This window comes from Berghia stephanieae, chromosome 5 (assembly GCF_034508935.2).
Source record: "Berghia stephanieae isolate SIO BIC M18660-M18661 chromosome 5, UCSD_Bste_1.3, whole genome shotgun sequence".
Classification (NCBI taxonomy): domain Eukaryota; kingdom Metazoa; phylum Mollusca; class Gastropoda; order Nudibranchia; family Aeolidiidae; genus Berghia; species Berghia stephanieae.
In genome coordinates this window covers 17945540-17970539 of record NC_088364.1, presented here as the reverse complement: position 1 = coordinate 17970539, position 25000 = coordinate 17945540, and the positions used below count along the sequence as shown (strand labels likewise).

General features: G+C 36.8%; 2 protein-coding genes across 2 annotated transcripts in view; one reads left to right on the top strand and one right to left on the bottom strand.

The window, feature by feature from the left end:
* Window positions 1-15002, bottom strand: part of LOC144972529 (acyl-CoA desaturase-like) — a 56169-nt gene extending 41167 nt beyond the window's left edge. Inside the window, exon 1 of the mRNA XM_078913852.1 lies at window positions 14894-15002. Coding sequence (XP_078769978.1) covers window positions 14894-14895 — 2 coding nt within the window. The 5' untranslated portion in view covers window positions 14896-15002. The remainder of the gene's footprint in view (window positions 1-14893) is intronic.
* On the top strand, window positions 6238-12620 carry LOC144972528 (protein anon-37Cs-like). The gene is made up of 4 exons (XM_078913848.1): window positions 6238-6384; window positions 8113-8981; window positions 10051-10212; window positions 11017-12620. The coding sequence occupies exons 2-4, from the start codon at window positions 8236-8238 to the stop codon at window positions 12194-12196; spliced, it is 2088 nt and encodes a 695-aa protein (XP_078769974.1). The 5' UTR covers window positions 6238-6384; window positions 8113-8235; the 3' UTR covers window positions 12197-12620.
* Window positions 15003-25000: the final 9998 nt, after the last annotated feature.

Sequence of the window (25000 nt, the reverse complement as noted above, 5' to 3'; positions counted from 1 at the left end):
TTTGACTTTAAGGTCAAAATATTATATCAAATTTAAATCAAATCAGTATGTTTTATAAAGGAAAATATCGCATTTGTAAAAATCTAAAGATCTAAAATTTCGTTTTTCTTCTTACTTCGAATTCACTTTCCGGGATACGTTTTCCTGATTTATATTTAATAATTCACTTTTTTGACAAAAGACTAGATGAGATGATGGGTCGCATAAATAAGTGGGTATAAATGAAGAAATTAAGAAGCAGGCACCGGTGTAAGATAAAGATCTGAACAAGAGTGTATGAAAAAAAAAAATCAGTCGACCTCGAACTGGAGATCGAACCTCAGACCCGTTATCAGAATGTCTAAGGTTCAATCCCCACTCGAGGTCGACTGATTTTTAGGGGCGATTTTTTTTTCTTGTATTTTCTTTCTTGCTTTGTCTGGCAGTTTTCATACAGATGGGTATATATGATTAAGTTTTATTTTTTCCTAAGATTACTCAAAGAGAAGAATGAATGCAGTTTGTCAACGTAATTACCTAACTTTTGTGACACCAATGTAGGCCTACCAACTGGAAACATTTTACATACAGAGTATAACGGTAAATGGACCCAACTAAGCTTTAACATGGTAGTAGTATATATGATGATACTATGATTTAATTACAATGCCAATGAAAGAATGTCAGAAGTTGTTTTTTTTTAAACCTCAGGAACGAGAGACATCCAATGTTTGTCGTCATTTCGCCAGTTTAGGTTTATAAACATGGGCATATGGATAATGACCTTAAAAAAATAAATAAAAACAAAAATAAATAAATAAATAAATAAGTAAATTATAAAATAAATAAGTAAATAATAGAAAAATATATAGATTTAAAAAATAAACAAATAAATAAATAAGAATAATCAGAAGTTTTGATTACTATACTGGGTATATTGTTGTAATGTGTCATAGAATCAAATACGAATGCCATTAAATTGGAAAGGTGGGGGAGGGGTGGGGGGGGGGGGGGGGGCAGACTGCCGTATTATGTCAAACGCGATTTTAGTTTGACCAGAAAATCTTTACTTCATCTATCAATCGGTTAAGGAGGTGTACATATTTTTCAGGTCTGATATCCCAAATCTTTGTGGGCTTATTGTTACAACAATTTCAAAACAAGCCCATAATTGGATTCAATAGTCTGATTTCACGTCACCCAGCAACGGCGGCCATCGTGGTTCTAAACAAAGAAAATCGGTACTTTTTATTCTTCATGCTGGCTAGAATTTTTCATATGTCTTGTGATCAGAATGTGTAAAAGTCAAAACATGATCAGATTTATAATGGTTTGTTTTTTTTTCCTCTGGATACGCTTTTATGCTCGTCGGAGAAAGATTTCATAAGGGCGTCCGCCATTGTTCCGATAGTTTATAGCCAGTTACTAAGTTACCATGCGTCATTACGAGGGAAGTGACGTCATGACTGTTGAAGCGTATTGCGTTCGTTTAAAGAGATCGGTGATCAGAAAACGAAGAACGCATAGAGGATATTTTACAGGACATGGAGGAATTCAAACAAATGTTGAATTAAGTTACATATACTTTGAAATTTGTACGTGGGAATATTTAAAAGTGTTTAAATGCACTTCAGATTCTCTCTCTCTGTCTCTCTCTCTCTCTCTCTCTCTCTCTCTCTCTATTTCTCTCTCTCTCTTTCTCTCTCTCTCTCTCTTACTCTCTCTCATGCTCTCTCTCTGTTACTCTCTCTCTCTCTCTCTCTCTCTCTCTCTCTCTCTCTCTGGACAATCTGTCACCAAATTAGGCTCTTCGTCAATTCCATTACAATGCAGATGCTACACTCAAGTATTAGTAACTAATCTTTTGGACCCCAATTGAACGATAAAGATATTACTACTGTACTCTGAAAAATAAACAAATATTTTAAATTTTGCCTAAAAAAAAAAACAAAATCGTCCTTCAAAAATCCATGGATTAAAATGGCCCTAATCATTCCCAGGTATAAGAATTTTTGACAAGATGAGAGTCGATATTTATATCTTTATCATATTTGATAAGGGGAGACGAGTTTTCTGGCCTAAACTATAGCAACATGTTTTTTCAGAGTTGGCCATGTTTTAGTCATTTGCTGAGGCCGGACTTCAAGCTTAGTCTGAGACTAGTTACTATGATACCATAGTATCGACAAAATAGCAGCTATATTTAGACATTTTTAGATATTTAGAGAGTCTAGATTCGGAAGGAAAAAACGTCTGTTACGAATGACAGAGGCAAAAAGTGTCCTGTTGTTATTGACACTGGCTTTAAAAAAAAAAAACTATAAAATAATGCAGATCGTCGAAAGTACACATTTTTGTGAGTAAAAACAAAAAAACAAACAAACAAAAAACAAAAAACAAAACCCGAATCTAATCAGCTCTCGAGTTTCGAGTGAACGGAGACTCAAAGTGGAAGGGTTCGCTTCAAAGAACAAGAATTTTTTTATTTTTTTTAAACGATTAGAAAGTATAGTGGAGACAAAAGTTATTCTGCTGGCATTGCCAATGACTGAAATAATGTGATTCATTAGAACGCATTTTCTTTTTTGTTTGTTTGTTTTTGGGTTCAATTTGTTTGAGTTTCAATGAAATTTTCATTGGCCTAAATATAGATTTGACAGTCGATCATGGACATCATTGTAGTCTGTTCAGTCGACAGTCACGTGATTTGAATCATCATGGCAAAAGTAAGTTCAAATATGTAATGGAACGAAATATTATCTATACCGGATGTGTTGCTAATTTCCTCTTTGGAAATCTGTTGCGTTGAAAGTATGAAGGCTGGTTTCTTACCTGTCATCGTGTACTAGAGAACTTGATGTTATCAGCACAAAATAGCCGAATTAGTCACCTTCCTTACAACGCCCGCTTCGAGGCAAGGGCTAAGCTAGTCAGGGACTAGAAAACCGATATTTTTAGTCACTTGCTCTGTTTAGGCTTAAGACTAGCAAGTCATTTATTAGACTAAAAATAACAAAATTTGGTCCGCTTACATGAAATTGGGCCCAGATCTGCAACTTATAGATAGTTCGAAGATGACGTCACTTAGGTCTTTGTTATTGTTTTTTGCCATCCGCGTTTATGAGTAATGCTCACTGAACTGTATTAACCCGACTATAAACGTTTATGGATACACACAGTTTTATGTGTTGGTCCGTTATACTTCCGGATGGCAATGTTGTGAACTTCTTAGCCAAGCGCATACTATCTATAACCTATGTGGACCTGTTTACATATTAAGGATGACCCAAACTGTTATGGCCGCATTGTTGAATTAGAAAATACGTACATACATTCAAACCATCACAAATACTGTCCATGAAGGCAATGTTAACTTTAGCCCATAGTTACATACGGTTGTCAGACTTGTGAACACTTTTTATTGCTCCGTTCTTCCCTCGTACAGAGCCCTCTGTGTGTGTGTGTTTTTTTAATTGCGCTTTTATATAGCGCAATATCCACTAAATGTGCTTAAAGGGCTTTACGAGGGGTCCCTGACCAACAGCAACACGTAACATGTAGAACTAGACATGACGCCTGTAAGGCGATATTACATTTTTTTTTCCGGACAGAGACAACGCTGTTAACGGCCATGTACTCATTTTACACCTGAGTACGGTGAGAGAATGTGAGTAAAGAGCCTTTTCCAAGGACTCAACTATGCGCCGAGCGAGACTCGAACTCAGGACCTTCCGATCCGAAAGCGAGTATCATACCACTTGACCACATGGCCGTGTTTTACAGAAATTAATTCCTTGAAAGATCACAGGTAAATAATGGAATGAAACTAAGACTTTTTAAAAACAGTATTCATAGTATAGGATGCTTCTATGTAAGAGGGTAGTTTGTTTCATTTTGATTTTGTTTTAGTTTGTTGTGTGTGTGTGTGTGTGTGTGTGTGTGTGTGTGTGTGTGTGTGTTTGTGAAAAAAATATTGAAACGACCGATGGTCAGCCTATATTGTGACGTGGGATCTAGAGACGGAACTAACAGCCAGAATCCATTGGGTCTTATGCAGCGCAAAAAGTTTGCTGAAAAAGATGGAGCTGTGTTTATATAATATATATATATATATATATATATATATATATATATATATATATATATATATATATATATATATATATATATATATATATATATACATATATAATACAGTATTAATTTATAAACCTTTTAGTACTCCTACACTTTTTAGCTTGACTCTAGCATGGATCCTTTTATATATTACTAACCGGAAATGTACGATAAGTGAGATCACTATACACACTTACTCAATTCTATTAGTTACGTATAATATCTGCATAAGGGTTTGAAGTGGTTGGATAAGATTTGATGGCCTTGTGATGAGCCACATAATTTTGGGTCCAAAGGTTGAAGGTTTGAATTCCGGCATATGCTGTGACTTGTGACCCAGCAGCCTGAACGGGGGTACAGATAGCTTAATTGGTAGGTAAAGCACTCGATCCAGGAGCAAATGGGTGAGTAGGGCAGTAAAATTTGTCTGTAACGAAAACGACCTTCGATCGAAGGAGTGTCGCATGTATTTTGGTCCTTCAGCGGCATACACCCCATGGAGCTAAGGTTATCCCGGATTCTATCGCCTTAAACTGTCGGTGCCGATTGTTTTCTACCATTTTGGGTAGGACTTTAGTCTGTTACATACAGAGGGTCACATAAATGATGAAAAGAAAACAAAAAACAAAAACAAAACAAAAAACAAACAAAAAAAAACCCCTAAAACAGTCACTTTAAGAGAGCCACAAGAGAGACAATGCCTGCCTTTTCATCATAACATTATCTATCGTTTTCTTTTCTTCTTTTTTTTTTGTTTTATTTATTTGTTGGCTGACTGAAGACTGACGATCTATCATTTCGAAAAAAAAATTTTTTTATAAATTTAAAAAATAGAAATAAATTTAAGTAAATCCTCTGTCCGCTTAAGAAATTCATTTGTAGAAATATTTTCCTTCTTTTTACCAAATGATGAAAATTAGAAGGACAAAAAAACAGAACTCCGAAGAGCAATTCGAAAGCAATGTGAGAGGAAAAGCATTGCTATGCTTCATCTTAAAATAGATAATAAAAATAAAATTCCCTTTATTCATCCCCAAGGGGAAATTTGTCTTTAGGGTCTATTCCAAGGGAAGACTGGAATTACCCAGGCGTCAGCCGCAGAGCAGCGCCGCAAAGTGAGCTAGGGCGTGGTGACTTGCTCAATGCCACACAACGCAGCGCGGATGATTGAGCTCGGTACCTTTCGGGTAGGAAGCAAAGACCGTACCACTGAGCCACGCTTGCCCCTCTTCTTTAACCGACTGTTTCCTTTCCTTTTATTGTTTGTATTATGAACAAGACGTCAGTGCCCGAAACGTTATTTTTAATAATATTTTTTGTGTCACTTTGGTTCTTTTTTACCTTTTTGTTAGTATTTTTATGGCTACAGCTTTAAGCAATATCTTACTGATAAATCTCTAATTTTCATTCCGCCGTAACGTGACAAAACACATTTTTTCTTTTGGCCAAAAACGTCAAATATCGATGAAATAAATGACCCCTTGCCTCCACAAAATCTCCCACCTGAGGCTACAAAGAGGTATCATATTTTAGATTTAAAAAAAATATATATTTGGCAAATTGCAGACCATTTTAATCCATAGATATTTGGAGTAAAATTTTTTATGGCTAAAATGTTTTTTAAAAGTGTTTAGTCAGAGTTAAGTCATTGTTGTATAATCCTCTGATGACAGTCACTCTCCAAATATCAGTGTTTAATGGTTTTGGGCGATCACCAAATTGAGCCTTCAATTAATAATTGACATTCAACGCCAAGTCCGCTATGACCTATGGGCCTTTAATGTCCTTCGCTCCAGCGCATCCCTGTCGGGCATATATTATATAGATTCTTGACAAATTAGCCATACATACATACATGCAGACCTTGTTAGTAATTCAGGGTCCAGTGAACAATTGACAGAAATAGCTCGTTTGCATGTTAATTGGTCATTAACAGTGATTTTCAACATGTTAGTGTTCTTGTTAATTATTTTATGACAACTTAAGTGGGGTTCTTTGCATTTGCTTTTGTAAGTCTTTATATAAGATGTATCCACAGCTTGAGTTTAGGTAAAGTAAATGCGAAGTTTCGTAAGGCATGTTGAATAATATCTACTCAAACGTGTTAACGTTGCACTATAATATGATGCTAATTTTAGTAACAACAAATTCAGGGCTCGAGATTATTCAAGATGGCTTCTTCGAACATAGCTTTGTTTACTTCGAGTTATGTTGAATGTTCAGCAAATTATCAAATAATATAAAACCTAATACATCTATAGCTAGGATTACCACAAGGCTCACATTACAGTTGGTAACTTAATCGTAATGTTATTTCAGACTGATAAATATATGTCTAGAAATAAAGAATAACACGATATATTAAATGTTAAAAATACGTCGCTTCGCGATTCTAGAATTCCACATTTTAACCTCAAGATTAACTGTACAAAGGAGATAACCAGTATTTATTGTAATTCTGATACCTCAAATTGTTATGAGTTCATTGTTGTAATGAAAATACTCGACTCTCAAACCAACGCAAAATATGTATTGTCCATTGGTAAATTAGTATCTAGTTCTTCAGAGCCGTTTGACCCACGGAGCCGGAGTTTATCCCGGTTTCTATAGCTTGAAACGGGCAATAACAATTGTTTGCTCTCCTTTGGATAGGACGCTAGTCGATCGCAAAGTGCTTTCTGCCGAATCTAACAGACTTAGCTACCCATTCACTGCTGGATGGATTGAGAGGGTGGGGGGGGGGGTGTCAGAAAAAATGTTGAATTAAGCCTATTATAATTGTTTTCTCGGTAATCAGACCTGCTTATATGTGGGCGTCGCTTTAAGGGATACTCTCTGCTTTCTGTTTCATTTTAAATAGTGTCACCATGCATGCTATGTATCATTCAAATTTAATGATGAAATAATTGAAAGCCCTGTAAAAGTTTAGGTGCACAGCACAAGAGAGAGAGAGAGAGAGAGAGAGAGAGAGAGAGAGAGAGAGAGAGAGAGAGAGAGAGAGAGAGAGAGAGAGAGAGAGTTCGCCGGGAGGATAAGGCATTGAATTTCCAGGCGGGAGACCCAGGTTAGAAGCCCATCGACTCGTCTAATAAATTAAGCCCCGTATTGTTCACTTTGACAATGATTGTTAAACTGGTCGAGGTCTCAAATCCTTGGATAAGGTACGTTGCACATTTCGTAACACTACTCGGGTGTTATGGAGTATTTGACTACAAACAGTGACAGATTTTGTGAAAATGCTAGAACACATAGAACGACGAACATGCGACTTAAACTTGAACTGTATGAAATAGAATTATGATTCAAATTACTCTGTTTAGAGAATAAATAATGCATCGTGAAGCGCAATGAACATTGTGTATTCCTAGAAGTAAGCTCTACGACATAACACACAGAGGTGATTGGACAGACTTAGAACAAGTGTCTGCGCCATTCTTGAATTGCTAGTGCCCTAGAAAAAGGAATACAGAGAGGTGAGTCGGGGATGGCTAGATTATAGCAGTGTTAAATATCTCTATGCCCAGCCTAAGGCCACCCAAGGTATCATACAGATGACAGATGGGGTTCTCTCCAAAATGGAGACAATCGTGTGGTTTCTAAATCATTCAGAGAAATCATTTACATATATGAAAAAAGTATCATTTCCCAAAATAAAAAAAGGAAAAAGGGGAGAAAAAAAACAAAAAACAAAGACAGACGCGCGCGCGCACACACACAAACACACACACACACACACACACACACACACACACAAACACACACCCATCCACTCCATCCGTGGTCTTGGTAAAACTCAGTCACCCTACTTCAATACAAGGACAGAAAGCCGCCCAGAAAGGGACAATAGACTAGGGTTAGCCCCAAACCAATTGCCTACCTCGTGTTGTCAAGATATAAAAGCTCAACTTATTTCTTTAGAAATTACTTGTATAATTCTCCTCTGTCTTTTTTATTGTAACAGAAAACCACAATCATAACTTGTATATTATACCTCTGTTGTTTCTCTTCCACAACTAGTCATAACATCAAAGAAGAAGAAGAAGAAGAAGAAGAAGAAGAAGAAGAAGAAGAAGAAGAAGAAGAAGAAGAAGAAGAAGAAGAAGAAGAAGAAGAAGAAGAAGAAGAAGAAGAAGAAGAAGAATGTCAGTATTTAAGAAATCTCTAGATGCAATACCGAGAACCTCCCGAAATGGAAGTGATGATAAACCAAGACAATATGTCAAAACGAAAGGAAAAGGACAGCTACTACACAACATTAAAAGTCTCGATATTAACGGGTTGAATAGATCAGAATCAAAACAGTCACCAAGTTACTCTCGACCAACGCTGCCAGCAATTTCAGAAAAGGTTGGGAATGGTAGTTTTGTCAATAAAAACTCTTCAGTTCCAGCGTATACAAATGGGAATGTATGTAAACCCCTATCGCTCCTACAGCCGGGCTTAAATTCCACATCACAAGCAAAACAGTTTAACCAAAGATTTGAATGCAAATGGTGTCGGAGTCAACGGGACGGTCTAATAGGTGAAGAATGCGTCAACTGCATGAAACAACGATGTCGATTCGAAAAAGAAATTGCAATGAAAATATTATTATCATCGACCCCGAATAAACACGATGATGGTGCTAAAGCAAAAGGATCCCTTTGCCGGAAAATAGAGATGTGCCACTGGGATTCGAGCCTTGCTTGGAGTCACCGCATTGGGCTTGAGCAACGTCTTGTACAAAGTCTACCCAGTGTCGAGAAAGCCCGAAGGCATAGAAGCATTGGGATGCGTCAGAACGTGGCAGTGATTGTCATAGGAGCCGGTATGGCTGGTCTGAGTGCTGCAGATTCCCTTTTGAGAGATGGATTTAAGAATGTCATTGTTCTGGAAGCTTCATACAGGTGGGTTCAATTGTTTTGATTGCATGTCGTCAGTGTTCTCTTATTTTCAGGCCTGACAACCCAACTTGTCCTATGCCCATTGTTGTAATGGAAACACTCTCAAACCGATGCACAATCTTGTCCATTAAAACAATTTAAAACCCAGCCGATCATTGCGTCCGGTTATCAGACCTGATAATATGTGCACCTAATAAAGGGTACAGACATTAATGTGACCCACCGTCTCAAATTGGTGTCATCACAGAATAAACGGGAGGCTGAAAATTGAATTAGTTTACTTTTGATATATTTTACTGAGGAGATTGAACAATAATAATAATAATAATAAGAATAATAATAATAATAATAATAATAATAATAATAGTAGTAGTAGTAGTAGTAGTAGTAGTTAGTAGTAGTAGTAGTAGTAGTAGTAGTAGTAGTATAGTAGTAGTAGTAGCAGTAATAATAATAATAATAATAATAATAATAATAATAATAATAATAATAATAATAATAATAATAATAATAATAATAATTATAGTAATAATAATAATAATGATGATGATGATGATGATGATGATGATGATAATAATAACGATAATAATAATAATAATAATAATAATAATAATAAATAATAATAATAATAATAATAATAATAATAATAATAATAATAATAATAATATAATAATAATAATAATTAAGGTCAATGAAATGTCTTATCCACTCGGCCACCGCCCACCGTCCACCGCCCACACTCCACTCCCAATAACAGCACCAAACTTGTGACCCCCGGTGTCAATCTGGTATAATGTCGGAATGAAACAATAATAAAATGATATAGAATTTCCAATTTAAATTACGACGTCAGATGATATGGGCGTTTCGGGGTTTTCTTTGTCGGAGTAAAGCTGATTAAGAAAATTGATTTTAAGAGTGAAGTTATTAGAATTTTGAAAGCTTAGATTTGAACACATCATCCATGAAGGAATATAGTTAATCCATCAGACAGGATGTTTGATGTCACAGGAATCACCCATTTTGTCCAAAGTTAATAGTTTGGGTTTGTTTGTTCTTCTGTCATTTTAAGAATTGGTGGCCGTGTTCACACGGTTACTTGTGGGCCAGGGACAAAGGCTGTGATTGACCTCGGCGTGTCGGAAATAGACCAACCAACGGAATGGAACTCTGTGTTCATTTTGGCAAAGAAACAGGGACTGATAGAAGAAGGCCCTTCCTCCATGATTCAGGGGTAAATATTTATTTCGAGAGAAGGTTGGGATGCAATGCATGTCGATGATCTAAGCATTTTACAGTTTGTGCTTCTCGGCATGACAGAACATCGTACATTGAAAACACTAGACGAGACAAACAGCATATTTGACTATTTCCATTGGGGGGGGGGGGGGGTAACCCTGTTGTGCACGAGGGTCAGCCGCTGAACTCAACCTGATGATAGGTGAAATGAATGTGTACGATATTCTGAGATATTTCCTGAAAAGCCTAATATTATATGACTCACGTCTCATTCTGGTGTGATAACATTGAACTTTTTTCAAATTTCTGATTAATGTAATGCTAATTTCAATTTTTGACATCTGGTTCACAGCCTGTGAATATTGCGCTATACAAAAGCCCTAGTTTTAAAAAAAAATTTATTACTAGAGTCATATCCGTTTCCAACAAGAGGCAGTACTCTGAAAAAAAAAAACAACCTGTTATGTATTTAAATATTTGACCAGAAAACTAGTCCTTCAAATATCGATCAATTGAAATAACTCATCTTGTCAAAAACTCTCAAATCTGAGACTATATTAAGATTGAGAGTTTTTGGAGCATCTTAATCTATCTGTATATGAATTTATTAATTAATTTTTTTTTTGATAGAGAGAGAAAGAGAGGAGAGAGAGAGAGAGAGAGAGAGAGAGAGAGAGAGAGAGAGAGAGAGAGAGAGAGAGAGAGAGAGAGAGAGAGAGAGAGAGAGAGAGATACATAAATTATATGTGTATTTGAAATGGCGGTAGGTTAACCAAGTGACTACAATATATTTTGACAGATTCGGGCAACCACCGAGTGCCCTCCTTTGTGATGAGAGACAAGCCCTATTTTACAACATGATGATAAACCACGAAATCACCACACTAGCTGAACTGAAATCCAAAAACAGAGACCGATGCCACAATGATATCCAACTTTCTTCTAAAAATTACTTTCGAGAGACACTCCGTCGACTGGACCAACACATTGAGCAAAAAGGTTACGACAAAAATCCTGGTCTGATCTGCCCTGGCGTAAAAGCAACAACTGCTGCTCATTGCAAAGACCTTCAATTCCAACATGGCGATGACAAGGGTGATGCCGATATACAAGGATTTACGCCAAATAAAAGTGATTCTTATGTTTTTGTAAAAGGTGGGATGGCATCCATTCTACAGCACCTCACAAAAAAGTTCAAACCCAGCACAATCAAACTCAGAGCAAGGGTGAATCACATCGACTGGTCCGATTGTACGCAGAGAAATATCGAGAAAGGCAAAGACCCTAGGGTGATCGTAACATGCTGTGATGGGAGAGTTTTCAAGGCCCACCATATTATAATTACCGTGCCTTTAGGGTTCTTAAAATCCAACGCCCAATGTATGTTCTGTCCGTCTCTCCCAGAATCTAAACTCAACGCAATTGGTCGGCTTGGTTTCGGGGCCGTTTGTAAAGCATTCATCCAGTACGAGAAGCCGTTAAGTCGTTACGGCTTTTACAATGCAACCAAAGATAGCAAGAACGGTGATGTTGCCACAAAGTCCGAAATAAAAAAATATATTTTGAACTTAAAGGCAAAGCCTCAAAGCTGCATCGTCCAGGCATCATTCTCGAACTCGCTGCCCGAGAAAATGAATGATGACGACCTTCTGAATGATCTGACACGTATTCTTGAAAGAAATTTATCGAAAGCAATGCCGAAGCCCGTAAAGTTTACGAAAACGAATTGGAAGGGCAATTCTTTGTACATGGGGACTCATCCTTATATAATAACCTCAGAAAACCACAGGGACGCAAGTATTCTTGCCCAGCCGATATCAGTGGGGACGAGGCCTATAATCCAGTTTGCAGGAGATGCAACCCATAACGATTATACGTCTCTCTTGCACGCTGCAAGGACCAGTGGACTTCGGGAGGCTGAGCTTTTGATAAATACATATGACAACCTATACGGCTGGGAAAATTTGAATAATAACTGATATTAACGTACATGTATATTTCTGTAGCGCATTTTCACGGCCACACCATACTCCATGCGCTTTACAATGTTTTATTTACTCCCTTATAAACCAATATGGAACCAATTTTCCATTTCATACAGCATATCCAATCACTGACTGTAGCCAGTTACTCATTCACACCCGAGTTGTATTGAATCCTAAACAAATTGATTGTCGATGAAAGTGTAACAGGATACCATACAGTGCAATAAATAATCTAAGAGAGCAATCACATATTTAATATGATTACACTATCTGTAAGTGAGTCGAGAATGTACAATTTACCATTCCACCAATCTAAGTATGTTTTATCACATTGTAGGTCTAACACTGTTGTAGTACAATCTAAATAATATTATTGAAAGTTTAATAAATATACAAAATAAAAATGTCCCGCTAGCGATTCCAAATTTGTATTAGGCAATCAAAGGTCTCTAATGGAAGGAGTTTATGAATTTATCATTAATAACGAAATTAATTTGGCAACAGCTCTGCAATAGTCTGACAAAACACATTTTGGCCAGCAAAAATTTACTTCAAATTATATTCATCAATTCAAACGACTCCCAACTTGTCAAAAATCCTCAAACTTACCTCTTGAAAGAGGTCTCCGGTTTGAGAATTTTAAAGAAATGGGAAGAGTGAGTCATTGTAATACATCGATATTTCTGTCCAAATTTAATTTTTTTAATGCATGGTGTGAAAGTTCAAATTCCCCCCCCCCCCCCCCCCCAACTTATCTCTATGTCATTTGGACAGTACGCTGATCAATCACGAAATACTCCATTACAGAACGTGTTTTCTTTTAAAACTATTAATTTATAAGGCAATCTTGTGTCATTTCCTAACACAAACGTTTGCAAGAATAATTAATTGTGGTTTTAAGGGATGTTAAATTTCAAACGGCTGTAATTTTTTTCCCTGGACTGATTGTGGTGAATTTTTCATGAGATACACAGAACATTAAGAAAAAAAGAGCTAGGTACCAATTTCTTCCGGGTCAAACACAAAATCTACGGGACTAAGACTAGCTTTTAACAAGGTACTTTGCAAAGTTCTACAGATGTGGATGAACACCCGACTGTACACAGTGACGGATATTACAAGAGTACAAAACTGAGGCATATTATTATTATTATTATTATTATTATTATTATTATTATTATTATTATTATTATTATTATTATTATTATTATGATGTGATTTATACTGTTTGAAAAAATAGGTTTCGCGCGACATGTTGAAGTATAGTAAAGCGCATTTAGCATCGTAAAGCGGTCGAAATGCTCTATGTAAATGTTCAGTCATTCATTCATTCATTTGTTTTTCTTTAAGAAAAGTTGCAATCATAAAATGCATAAACTATTCCGCTTAATTTCCTTTTACAAATGTTTTTACTGATCTAGCTCTTAAAAAGAAAATTGATTTTCCAGTTCATAATACGACCTAAGTAAGCCATGCATGAAGAAAGCTGCTGTACTCTGACAAAACATCTTTACCCCCCCCCCCCCCCCCCCCCCCCCCCCCCCCCCCCAACCAGGCCGCCCAAGAAAAATAAATAAATAAAAAATACCCCCCCCCCCCCACCACCACTTTTACTTTGATCAAGAGTTTCAAACCTCACACCTTTGAAGTCTCGGCGCTTTCAGACTTTTTCACATGTTGTGTGTCAACTTATTCCATCGATATTTGAAAAAAGTATTTTTTTTAGACCAAAATAAACTCGAGCATTTATATAGCGCAATATCCACTAAACATGCTCAAAACGCTTTACAAGAGGTCCCCAGCCAACAGCAACACTTAACATGTAGGACGAGACACGACGCCTGTTAGGCGATATTACAAGCTTTTTTTCAGATAAAGACAACACTGTTCACAGCCAGGTACTCGGTTTTCACCCGAATACGATGAGAGAATGTGGGTAAAGAGCCTTTTCCAAGGATGCAACTATGCGTCGCTCAAAATGAAAAAAGAAGATTTTTGTCAGAAAACGACAGAACAATGTAGTTTGTTTTCAACGTGTCAACCTGCCTCGAGGACGTTTCTCATTTAACTACATAGTATTATGCTCGTAACTTTAATGCCTATTCATTCAATGTCTATGTATTGCTTTTCACATTATCAAATGACGAATTGATTGATCTTATAACTTACACAAAAGCTTTTAAACATACCTTTTCCACATAGCCATGGCCCTTGAAAAATGGAATCACACACGCACAAACGCACACACACACACACACACACACACACACACACACACACACGGATTTATAGCTTTGTTATTTTTTAAATAACAACAATACGAAAAAAAAGCAAAAATAATAATAATAATAATAATAATAATAATAATAATAATAATAATAATAATAATAATAATAATAATAATAATAATAATAATAGTAATACTAATTTTAAAAGATAAATAAACCGCCCACACAAAAAAAAATAATAACTAAAAATAATAATAAAATTATAAGACGGCAAAGAGTCCCTGCCATTGGCGTACTTCACATATTTGCAGGTCTTATGATCCAACGCAATAACGGCCTTGTCATAATATTGTTGTAACGGGTGCAAAAAAAAAATGTTTATATTGGTTTGAGACACGGCATTTCCATTAAAACAATAGTCATGGATTACTAGGCCTGTAAATTAGATAGCGTATGTACTTACATTATGAATCTTTCTGCACACGATATGAGTAAAATCCTCCACGAGTGAATAATATTATGGGAAGCACTACTTTACTACCGGCACACAGTGTTGCTTCGGTCGAATGGGCACGAAACCGCGTCCAAGTCCAAGCACGTGTTTTATAATATTATTGTATGTTTAGGAATCAATTTTATGATCGTGCAAAAGGTGATTACAACCTATTAAGGCAAAATGATCAATTTTATATTCTATGTGGTAATTTATTCATGAATCAAACTCAACTTCAGTCGTGTAAAACGCCGATGTAGATCAAAGGCATGCATTCATTCAAGGCCGTTGTCTTATCAATTAAAATTAAATTCGAATGGATTCAAAGATAAATTTACTCTCTTAAAAAAATGTTGGACAACGTCCAAAAAAACCCAACAAACAAACAAAAAGCTTTTTTTCCCTTTTGGTTAGAAAACTTTAACTTCATATATACTGCCCGGGTGTCGAGACTTCTTAACGGTTTTTTTTAAAATTCGAGAACATTTAATTTATTTCTTTATGACAATAGAGGAGGGGGGGGGGGGGGGGGGGGCGTAGTGGCCGAGTGGGAGAAAATAATTCGGAGTGGCACATAAAAACCCTAATAATATAACTGGGAATCAAACTTCAGGCCTTCTGGTCAGACCTTCTTTCACAGCTTTTCACAGCTTTTTCAGAATGTTATCAATATTCGATTGACACCAAAATACAAGATAACACAACAGAAAACTGTCATTCAATACACATTTTCTCAAACATGATTTAACGTTATAAAATGCATAGAACGCCATAGTTAATAAATGAAACGTATCCATTTCTGAGACAATGAAACAAATGGGCGAATATCAAAATAAACAATGTCGCATTGTAAAACTTGAGGGGAAAAAATTCACTTGCTCAACTATAAATGCTTTATCACTTGTAATAAGTGTGAAAACGTGAGCGGTTTGGGTCTTTTCTAAAAAAAAAAAAATTAACTATATTGGTCGGTTTAATCATTCTTCTTGTTATAGGTTAGAGACAGCATTTTTGGTGAAAAAATATATATTTTCAGTGTTGAAACCGGTTTTGCGACCTGATTTGGGGATCTGGCATAAAAAATATAACAATCTTGTGGCAAACTTTCCACAAAAACTAATGAAGGAATAACCTTCATATTCTTCCCACTTGTCAACATTGCAACATTTTGTGTCACCATAGAGAGATTTTATAGCTTTAGCTTATTGGATTTTTATTAGAACATTACAAACTTGTGAATCAAGATGTTATGACAAAATTGAGGTTAACATTAACAATTTATAATTTGGATTATAATTCAAAATACACATACATTATCCAAAAACGTCTTTATGGAAATAATACATTATCTCTGTGATAACTTTGGAAAGTTTAAGACAATTTCATTGAATAATTCTGAGAAATGTTTGACAGAGTATCCCATACCCCTAGAAAAATGACATATTGAGAAAATAGCAACACGGCTTTCCGTTTTACACACATTTCTTACTACCTGTACCCTTTTCGCCTGTGTTTTTCATGCCTTTATAGTCTAATTTGAGAAATTGATAAAGATGGAAACTGTTCGGGCACGTGCTCTAACGAGATGAAAATATTCCAGCACAAATCTTAATGGCTAATTACTTCAAAGAGCCAAAATACAGAGGCCGTACACGAACTTCACTCCCAACAGCATTGAATCAAGATCTCAACAAATACAAACGATATTTAGAAACAACTGAAGAACTGATTTCAACAACACTTAGAAACATCCAATTACTTCAGCATCTTAACAGACATGACGACCTTCAAAAACTTAGAACACTTGCACTGGACAGAGACTTCTCAAAACAAACCACTAACTGGATACAAAGGACAGACTGACTGAAACATTCGAAATAACACACACATTGTTCACGGCAAATTTCCACAAAGACAGCGCAGCAATATTCGTTCATCCAGTGATCCTCTTGCGTTTTGTAACCAAGAAGCAACATTTCTGTCAAGCAAGGCTTACCTTGACATTTTTATTTTCCGAATCAAAGGCTTACGAGTAACTTCAAAAAAAAAAGCAATAAAGCAATAACAATGAAGAAATCTGATTTTTATAGATGTTATGCGTTTAGTTTAGGTTTTTTTTTTAAAACTCATAATATCCGCATGCCGGATATAACGTACCAACAAACAAAACTAGGTGTAATCTTAAATGTTTATAATCTGATTAATACAATTTAGTGAGAATTTTTAGGAGTAGCTCTCACTAAATTGTATCAATCAAGACATTACACGTTTAAGGTTATAACATAGTTTTGTGTGTTGGTAGGTTATAAATTGAGATTTTATATAGTGCAATATCCACTAAACGTGCTCAAGGCGCTTTACAGGGGGTCCCCGGCCAACAGCAACACGTAACATGTAGAACGAGACATGACGCCAGTTAGGCAACATTTCAATTTTTTTTTCCGACATAAACAACGCTGTTAACAGCTAGGTACTCATTTTACACCTGAGTACGGGGAGAGAATGTGAGTAAAGAGCCTTTTCCAAGGACTCAACTATGCGCCGAGAGAGGCTCGAATCCAGGACCTTCCGATCCGAAAGCGAATGTCATACCACAAGACCACATATCCGCACATTATATCCGGCTGGCGGATGTTGTAATTTAACTAAGCGCATGGCATCAATACCGATTGCGGGAAGAAAAGACGAGAAAATGGAAAATTAGCACGTGATCCACTTGGGGCACAGAGAATGGGACACATTGCTCCTAAACAAATTAACCAGTAGATTTTTGACCAATCAAAACATGGAATTTGTGACACATCTTCACACGTGCTCGGACAAACATAGTTGGTTGTTTATAAACAATAACGTGAACGAGTTTGACCTCCATCTGATCATTGTTATTGTTTTTATATTGACAAATGGGTGACTAGTTATCACATGGTTTTCTCGATCATATGTGACCCTACGCCTCGAAGCGGTATTAAGTCGGGATTTGGAAAATGAAGAAAATCGGTTTTAAAGTTGGAATGGTCAAAATTATCAAATTTCAGTTTTTGGTTGTGTCAGAAACTACAATCATTTTTCTATATGAAAACATAATAACTAGACATAAATATTGAGGATAAGTTATATAAATTTAAAGTTTAAAAAAGCAACTATCAATGACACATTCAAAACGAGAGTTGACTTTCTCCCAGAGAGCAACCATTTCCAAGACTTAGTAATATTAAGTCTTTTCCTCCACCGATACCATGTAAGATACAACAGCAAAGGGCGTGTCTTTATTCATCTCAGAGAAAGCATGACTGTTTCCACAATATCATGTTTCAACCAATAATGAACTTTGAAAACTGTTAACAAGTCTAGGGTATTCCCTGACAAATTTACAAATGAATGATTCTGATTGGTCAACGCTCATCACATTGGCCATTAAAATGCCCGGGCAATGTGTCATGACGTCAGCATGCGTGTGTTACATATGTGCACACCACATGCTATTATTTCTTTGTCTAGCTGCATTGGTCCTCTCTCTTTATTCATGAAATTATAGGACATGCTAAGACTTTAATTGGGTGGGGTTCCAGACCTCCCATAGTGGGCAGGGAGGTACTTACTGTCTTCATTCCCCCTATATCTGTCTTTGTCTTGGAATGAGATTACTTGGTTTTGTCATGGCCCTGACCGGATACCCTTGGTGACAGGGGAAACAGTCAAATGTATAGTGAGATAGTAAAAGGTTCTAGAATTACAATTAAAGCACCCAAGAAAAAGTTAGATAAAGGGGAATTTGTTCAAATGGGAACAAATGTCGATTCCAAGAGCACACCACTATCAGTGTAGGTACTTAGTTTGAGTTCCCATAAATGTCTCATCCTGACACAAGCACAGGTCCCCACTAAGAGGAACACACCTAAATGTTTACAAATCATAATATATAAATCATATATATATGTAAAACAACAACAAAATGAACCGGTGCATAACACACAGATGATTTACAAAACAAAAATTATCATGTCCCAAAACTCTAACTCTACATTTGATTGTTTCCATCTAAGCCAGGGTATCCGGCCACGGCCAGAACAAAACCAGAGTAATCTTATTCCAAGACAAAAACAGAAAGCATGTTGGAAAACAGATAAAGGGGTATAGAAGGCACAGCAATTGCTTCCCTGCCCAGTATGGGAGGTTAGGAACCCCACTAAGAGACCCCACCTAGTTGTTCAACATGTTTAGTGCTGCTGCTGGCTTGGGAGACCTTGTAAAACACGGATATTGCGATTTTTAAAAAGTAAAAAGATAGGATGATTGTTGTATGCTGGGTTTGTGTTGAATAAAAATGAAGACAATGGAGATGGGTTGAATGAGAACACACTTGAGTTGGCAACTTTACATGGAAATCCCCTGAAAATGACACATCAGATGGGTTCTGTGCAACTTTACTATGATTACCTGCCATGTCTGGGAGCCCTCAATTGTTGGTGATTATCACGTTTTGACACTGCAAGGCAATGGATTGCACTACAAAACCGGATTTCGCCAGGCATACTTGCAAGTATAAAAACAACAACAACAACAAAAACCCAAAACAAACAAACAATAACAGCACACAAACAAAAAAAACAACCAGGCAATTCTCAAAAGTTTTTAAAAGTATATTTTTCAATACCACAATAATATTTATAATCAATATTTATTCAAAATATGACTTATCTGCATCTGTCTATATAATTTTGTCTTTCACAATTTCTATTCTTATGTCAACATGGCTCGGAACTATGTATGCAAGACACTTTCTTATAACCCGAAAAACTTCAAAGACTCTGTTGAGTCTATAAAGAGTGGTTTGTTTGTTTTGTTTTTAAGAGTTTTACGGCGCTTGCAACACATTAAGGTCATATCAGTGCCAGTAAAAAGGAAGAAAATGGGGTGTAAAAAGTTCTAGAATTACATTTAAAGCAACCAAGAAAAAGTAAGAGAATGGGGAATTTGTTCAAATAGGAAACAGATGTAAATTCCAAGAGCACACTATCAAAGTACTTAGTTTGAGATCACCTAAACGTCTTATCCACACACAATCACAGGTCCCTACTAATAGGAACACACTCAAATGTTTACACATCATATATAAAATGTAAGCAAAACATAATACAGTGTTTAACAGAGAGATGATTTACAAGGGAAAAAATGTCATCTCCCAACACTCTGCATTTGACTGTTTCCCTCTCAACAAGGGCATCCGGCCCAGACCAGGACAAAACCAAGTAATCTCATTTTAAGACAAAGATAGAAAGCAAGTTGGGAAACAGATATGGGGGATGAAGACACAGTAAGTGCCTCTCTGCCCACTATGGGAGGTCAGGAACCCCATGCGAAGAGTGGAGCAATGGGGTACAAGCTGCGAGTGATTGGAATGAGAAGAAAAAAATCGGTGGTGTTGGTGGTTGTAGTGGTAGTGGTAGTGATGATGATGATGATGATGATGTGATAGTGGTTGTTGTAGTAGTAGTGGTAGTGATGATGCTGTGGTGGTGATGGTGGTGGTTGTAGTTGTAGTAGTAGTGGTAGTGATGATGATGTGGTGGTGGTGGTAGTTGTAGTTGTAGTGGTATGATGATGATGTGGTGGTGGTTTTTGTAGTAGTAGTTGCAGTAATGATGATGTGGTGGTGGTAGTGGTGGTTGTAGTAGTAGTGCTAGTGATGATGATGTGGTGGTGGTGGTTGTAGTAGTAGTGGTAGTGATGATGATGTGGTGGTGGTTGTAGTAGCAGTGGTAGTGATGATGATGTGGTGGTGGTGGTTGTAGTAGTGGTGGTAGTGATGATGATGTGGTGGTGATGGTCATTTTAGTAGGAATTGTAGTGATGATGATGTGGTGGTGGCGATTGTAGCAGTAGTGCTAGTGGTGATGATGTGGTGTTGGTTGTTGTAGTAGTAGTGGTAGTGATGATGTATCGGTGGGGGTTGTAGTAGTTGTGGTAGTGATGATATGGTGATGGTGGTTGTAGTAGTAGTGGCAGTAATGATGTGGTGGTTGGAAGAAGGGGGGTATCCTTGGAACAAATTGACCTCACCGGAATTTGACGGAAGTTGCCCTTAACCCGGGATGTTTTACTCCAGATCGGTGAAACCGGAGTTTTGGCATCACTGAATACTGCAGTGCCCTCCGTACTAAATTCACAACAAGATCTTGACAGCCTCAAAACTCTGTCCCAATGGAAACAATTAACAACATGGATGGAGAGAGCAGCTACACTTATCGACCATGACTGAATCACACAATTCTCAGTAAGCATCATTCGGACTGCGAAGCTTACTACTCTACTATGTCAGTATTTTTCAAGTTCAAGACAAAAGAGTGTCAAAATTTGGGATATTAAAAAAATCAAGATTATTCTAGTCAGTGGGATGTGTAAGAGCATGTCAGCATGTCACAACGAAGTCAATTGGACTAGAGGTCAATGTTCATTATAAGGTTCCCTTGAATCTGAGGTGTCACTTTTGACATTAATATACGATGGATTTAACTTTGTAAGTACTTAAAGTTAACACAAATAACTGGATTACCCCTCTTGCCTCATTGCTTGCAAGCACCACAACTCTCGTAGGATTGACCTTATCTCCTTGTAAGCTGGGTAATGGGTTAAGATTAATGGGTCAGCTCCCCAACGTCTCAAAATGGTAAATCCAAAACTTTGTTTAGTTCAAATTGATAACTAGTTGTTCAAAATCTTATGTCTTTTCGTGACTAAAAAATAAATAAAAAGGAATATATGGAATCAAAAAGAAAAATTAACCCCAAAAGATCAAATAGTTTGGGAGTTCACTACTTGCAACACTCCTGTTACCAGTAAGGCAAAGAGGGGATATACATAGTTCACACAAGTAGATCTCAAGAGCAATATAACGCAGTAAATGCTCCAAATGTGCCCAAAGCGCTTTACTAGGGGTCCCAAGCCACATGTAATACTGGAATGTAAGAAAGACTTCGTCTTTGGAAAATTTATGGTGAGAACTTATAACAGATGACTTGTTCAACAACATACTCTAAAATGTCACAGATAGAAAGAAAAAGAAATCTAACCCAACAATATTAAACTAGGAATAAAGGGGAGTTGCTCATACCAAAAACCATTGAACTATGGAAAAAAGAAATATGTGTCTCAATATATTTTGCAAAGCTCATTACTGATGAGAAAGTCAAAAAAGTGTAGCAAAATAGAATACAGTACCAGGGTCATAAGAGAGGAATTATCCTTATTTTTTATTTTTTTTAAAGTAGTCTAGTTTCTAAGATTGAAAATGATGAAGTTAAAGATGAATGATTTGATATTACCGTATGTATATATTGAAGATAAATTGGAGATTACCCTGTATACAATTGGGCAAATAATCAGAAGGACAATGTTAAGGAAGGACATAGTTAACACATGTGAGACCTTACAGGACCATTGGCAAAATATAATTCACCGGGCAAAAACTGCCCAAGTTGTACAGCAAAGGGTTTTCGCCAGTCAATATATCTGTGGTTTTATGAATCCTCTTCAATTCCTCTTTCAGTTGATAGATAACAATTGTGGATTTATAATGAATGTAAAGGGGGTGACAGAAAACAAAAATGTAATGTTACTATTGATCACCTCTGTATAAATAAATATATCAGAATTATTCCAATAACAACAACATGATGGCAATACCACATGAAACTCAACATTCAGACAGCAAATTCTCTCTCAACCTCAATCAGATGGCACATTCTCTTTCAAGTTATCAGGAGCCTTGAGGTACCATTCTGTCCAAGAACCGTCATAGATAGACACCTCATCATTGCCCAATTCATGTGCTGCTAAAGCCAGCATGCATGCTGTCATTCCTGGGGAAATAAAGATCACAAAACTATCAACTCTATTTTAAGAGTCACATGGCAGCCTACAATGTGATGCTTTTCGTCTTTGATCCGAGTCTGTAGGAATCATAAACCACAATGATGACTGGGGAAATACAATCCTGCTGGTTTTGTGGGTTAAGGGAAGATTACTGAGGAAAACAATGACTTTTACAGACAAAATCACATCAATTTCAAACTCATTCTATGACTAAAGTCTCGATTTACAATTGAGAGCACATGAGAAAAAGTAAGACGAAGGGGATGTAGATTCTAAGAGCATTCTACAGGTGTCCTTATAATGAGATCACTTAAAAGTCTCATCCAGACACAAGCACAGGATCCCACAATGAGGAATACACTCAAATGTTTATAAATCAGTATACAGTGCAGAGTGGATATATTGTCATGACATGACATCAAAGTCCCGTTTTTTCTCTTCTCCATAACATTAGTAAAAAAAGGTCACATATATCGACATAAATTTTACCCCAAGACAGTTAAATTGACACTATAAACCATCGATAATGGCAATAATTTGTCTACACACCCCCCCCCCCCCCCCCCCCCCCCCAAAAAAAAAAAAACAATTTATGAACAGTCAAGGTACCCTACGATGAAGTACAACACAACAGCCAATGAAACTGCAGATATCCTGTTGTGATGTAAAATAACAACCAAAGAGCCGTGATATCAGGGTCAAATCTCATCCTGGGCCATGCCAGCATTTCCTGGTACTGACACCAGTAATGAGAATTCCCGATATCAATATAATACTTGGCTTTCAACAAGAAACGCTCCCCACATCAATCACTATGTATAAGACTGTCTATCAGTCTTCGCAAACTGCCCATACAATGCTGGTCTGGAAACAAGAATGAGTCTGTAAATGAGACAGGCTCAGCTTCTTAGTCTCTTCATTATCGGCAAGGTTGGTGCCACTATTACTGGTACTCAATCTTGATACCAATCGACAATGATTAAGTTTTAGAAGATGCCATTGTTGCCGATGCGGATAGTTCACCATCAGAACCAGTTTCTGACCATGCCACTACAATGGCTATCAAGACTGTCCACTAATTTGCACAGCAACTTCATGAGGAAGCTTCCTTATTTGATGTTTTTGCCAGTGCTGAGGAAAGGATCCATAAAATTAATCTTGGCCTTCGGAGACAGGCTACAATAACAGTCAAAGAAAGTCATCATAAATTTTTTAATGGGCACCTTTAAAGGCCACAGATTCATCAAAATTGATTTCCCTTGTTATTATTTTGCATTTCTCATTTGTTTCCCCATTCATTTTTTGGATTGACTGATATATCAACATCATGCTTATATCGACATTTTACTGTGGTCCCGACAATTTCGATATATCCGTCCTCGATTGTATATTCAAAACAAAAAATATAACAGTAAATAACAGAGAGATGATTTCCAATGAAAAATATCATCTCCCAAAACTATAATTATTTACTTACTCCTCTTTGGTGTTTCATAAATGCATAAGATAGACTGTAAGGAGCGCCAGTGACTTCTGTCTTCTGTCAGCTTCCGGACATCACCCCAGGTCCAACAGAAGGATGTCATCTCTTTCCATCAATCTTTTCCAGGTTTCCAGTGGTCTTCTCCTATTGTGATTACTCTGAGGTGTCCATCTGGGTGCTGTTTTTTGGTTTGCTCCCTCCTTCCCTCCTTCACTGACAAACATGGCCAATCCATCTCCATCTTCTTGATTTGACTGTTTCAAAAATGGGGCCATGCCAGTTTTTGTACAAAATCTTTAGTTGATATTTTATTGGGTCAAAAAATGTGGAATATTGTTCGTAGACATTTGTTTTGGAAAAGGGCCCCTACAATTTCTGGTCTGGAAACAAGGGAAAGAGTCTGTAAATGAGACAGGTCAGCTTCTTAAATCTTTTTCATTTCGGCAAGGTTGGTGCCACTATTTTGGTACTTTAATCTTGATACCAATCGACCAAAGATTAAGTTTTAGAAAATGCCATTGTTGCCGATGCGGATTTTTTTTTACCATCAGAACCAGTTTTTGACCAAGCCCCTCCCAAAGGCTATCAAGACTGTCCACTAATTTGCACAGCAAAAATTCATTTAGGAAGTTCCTTATTTGTTTTTTTTCCAGTGCTGAGGAAAAAGGGTCCCTAAAATTAATCTTGGCCTTCGGAGACGGCTACAAAACAGTCAAAGAAAG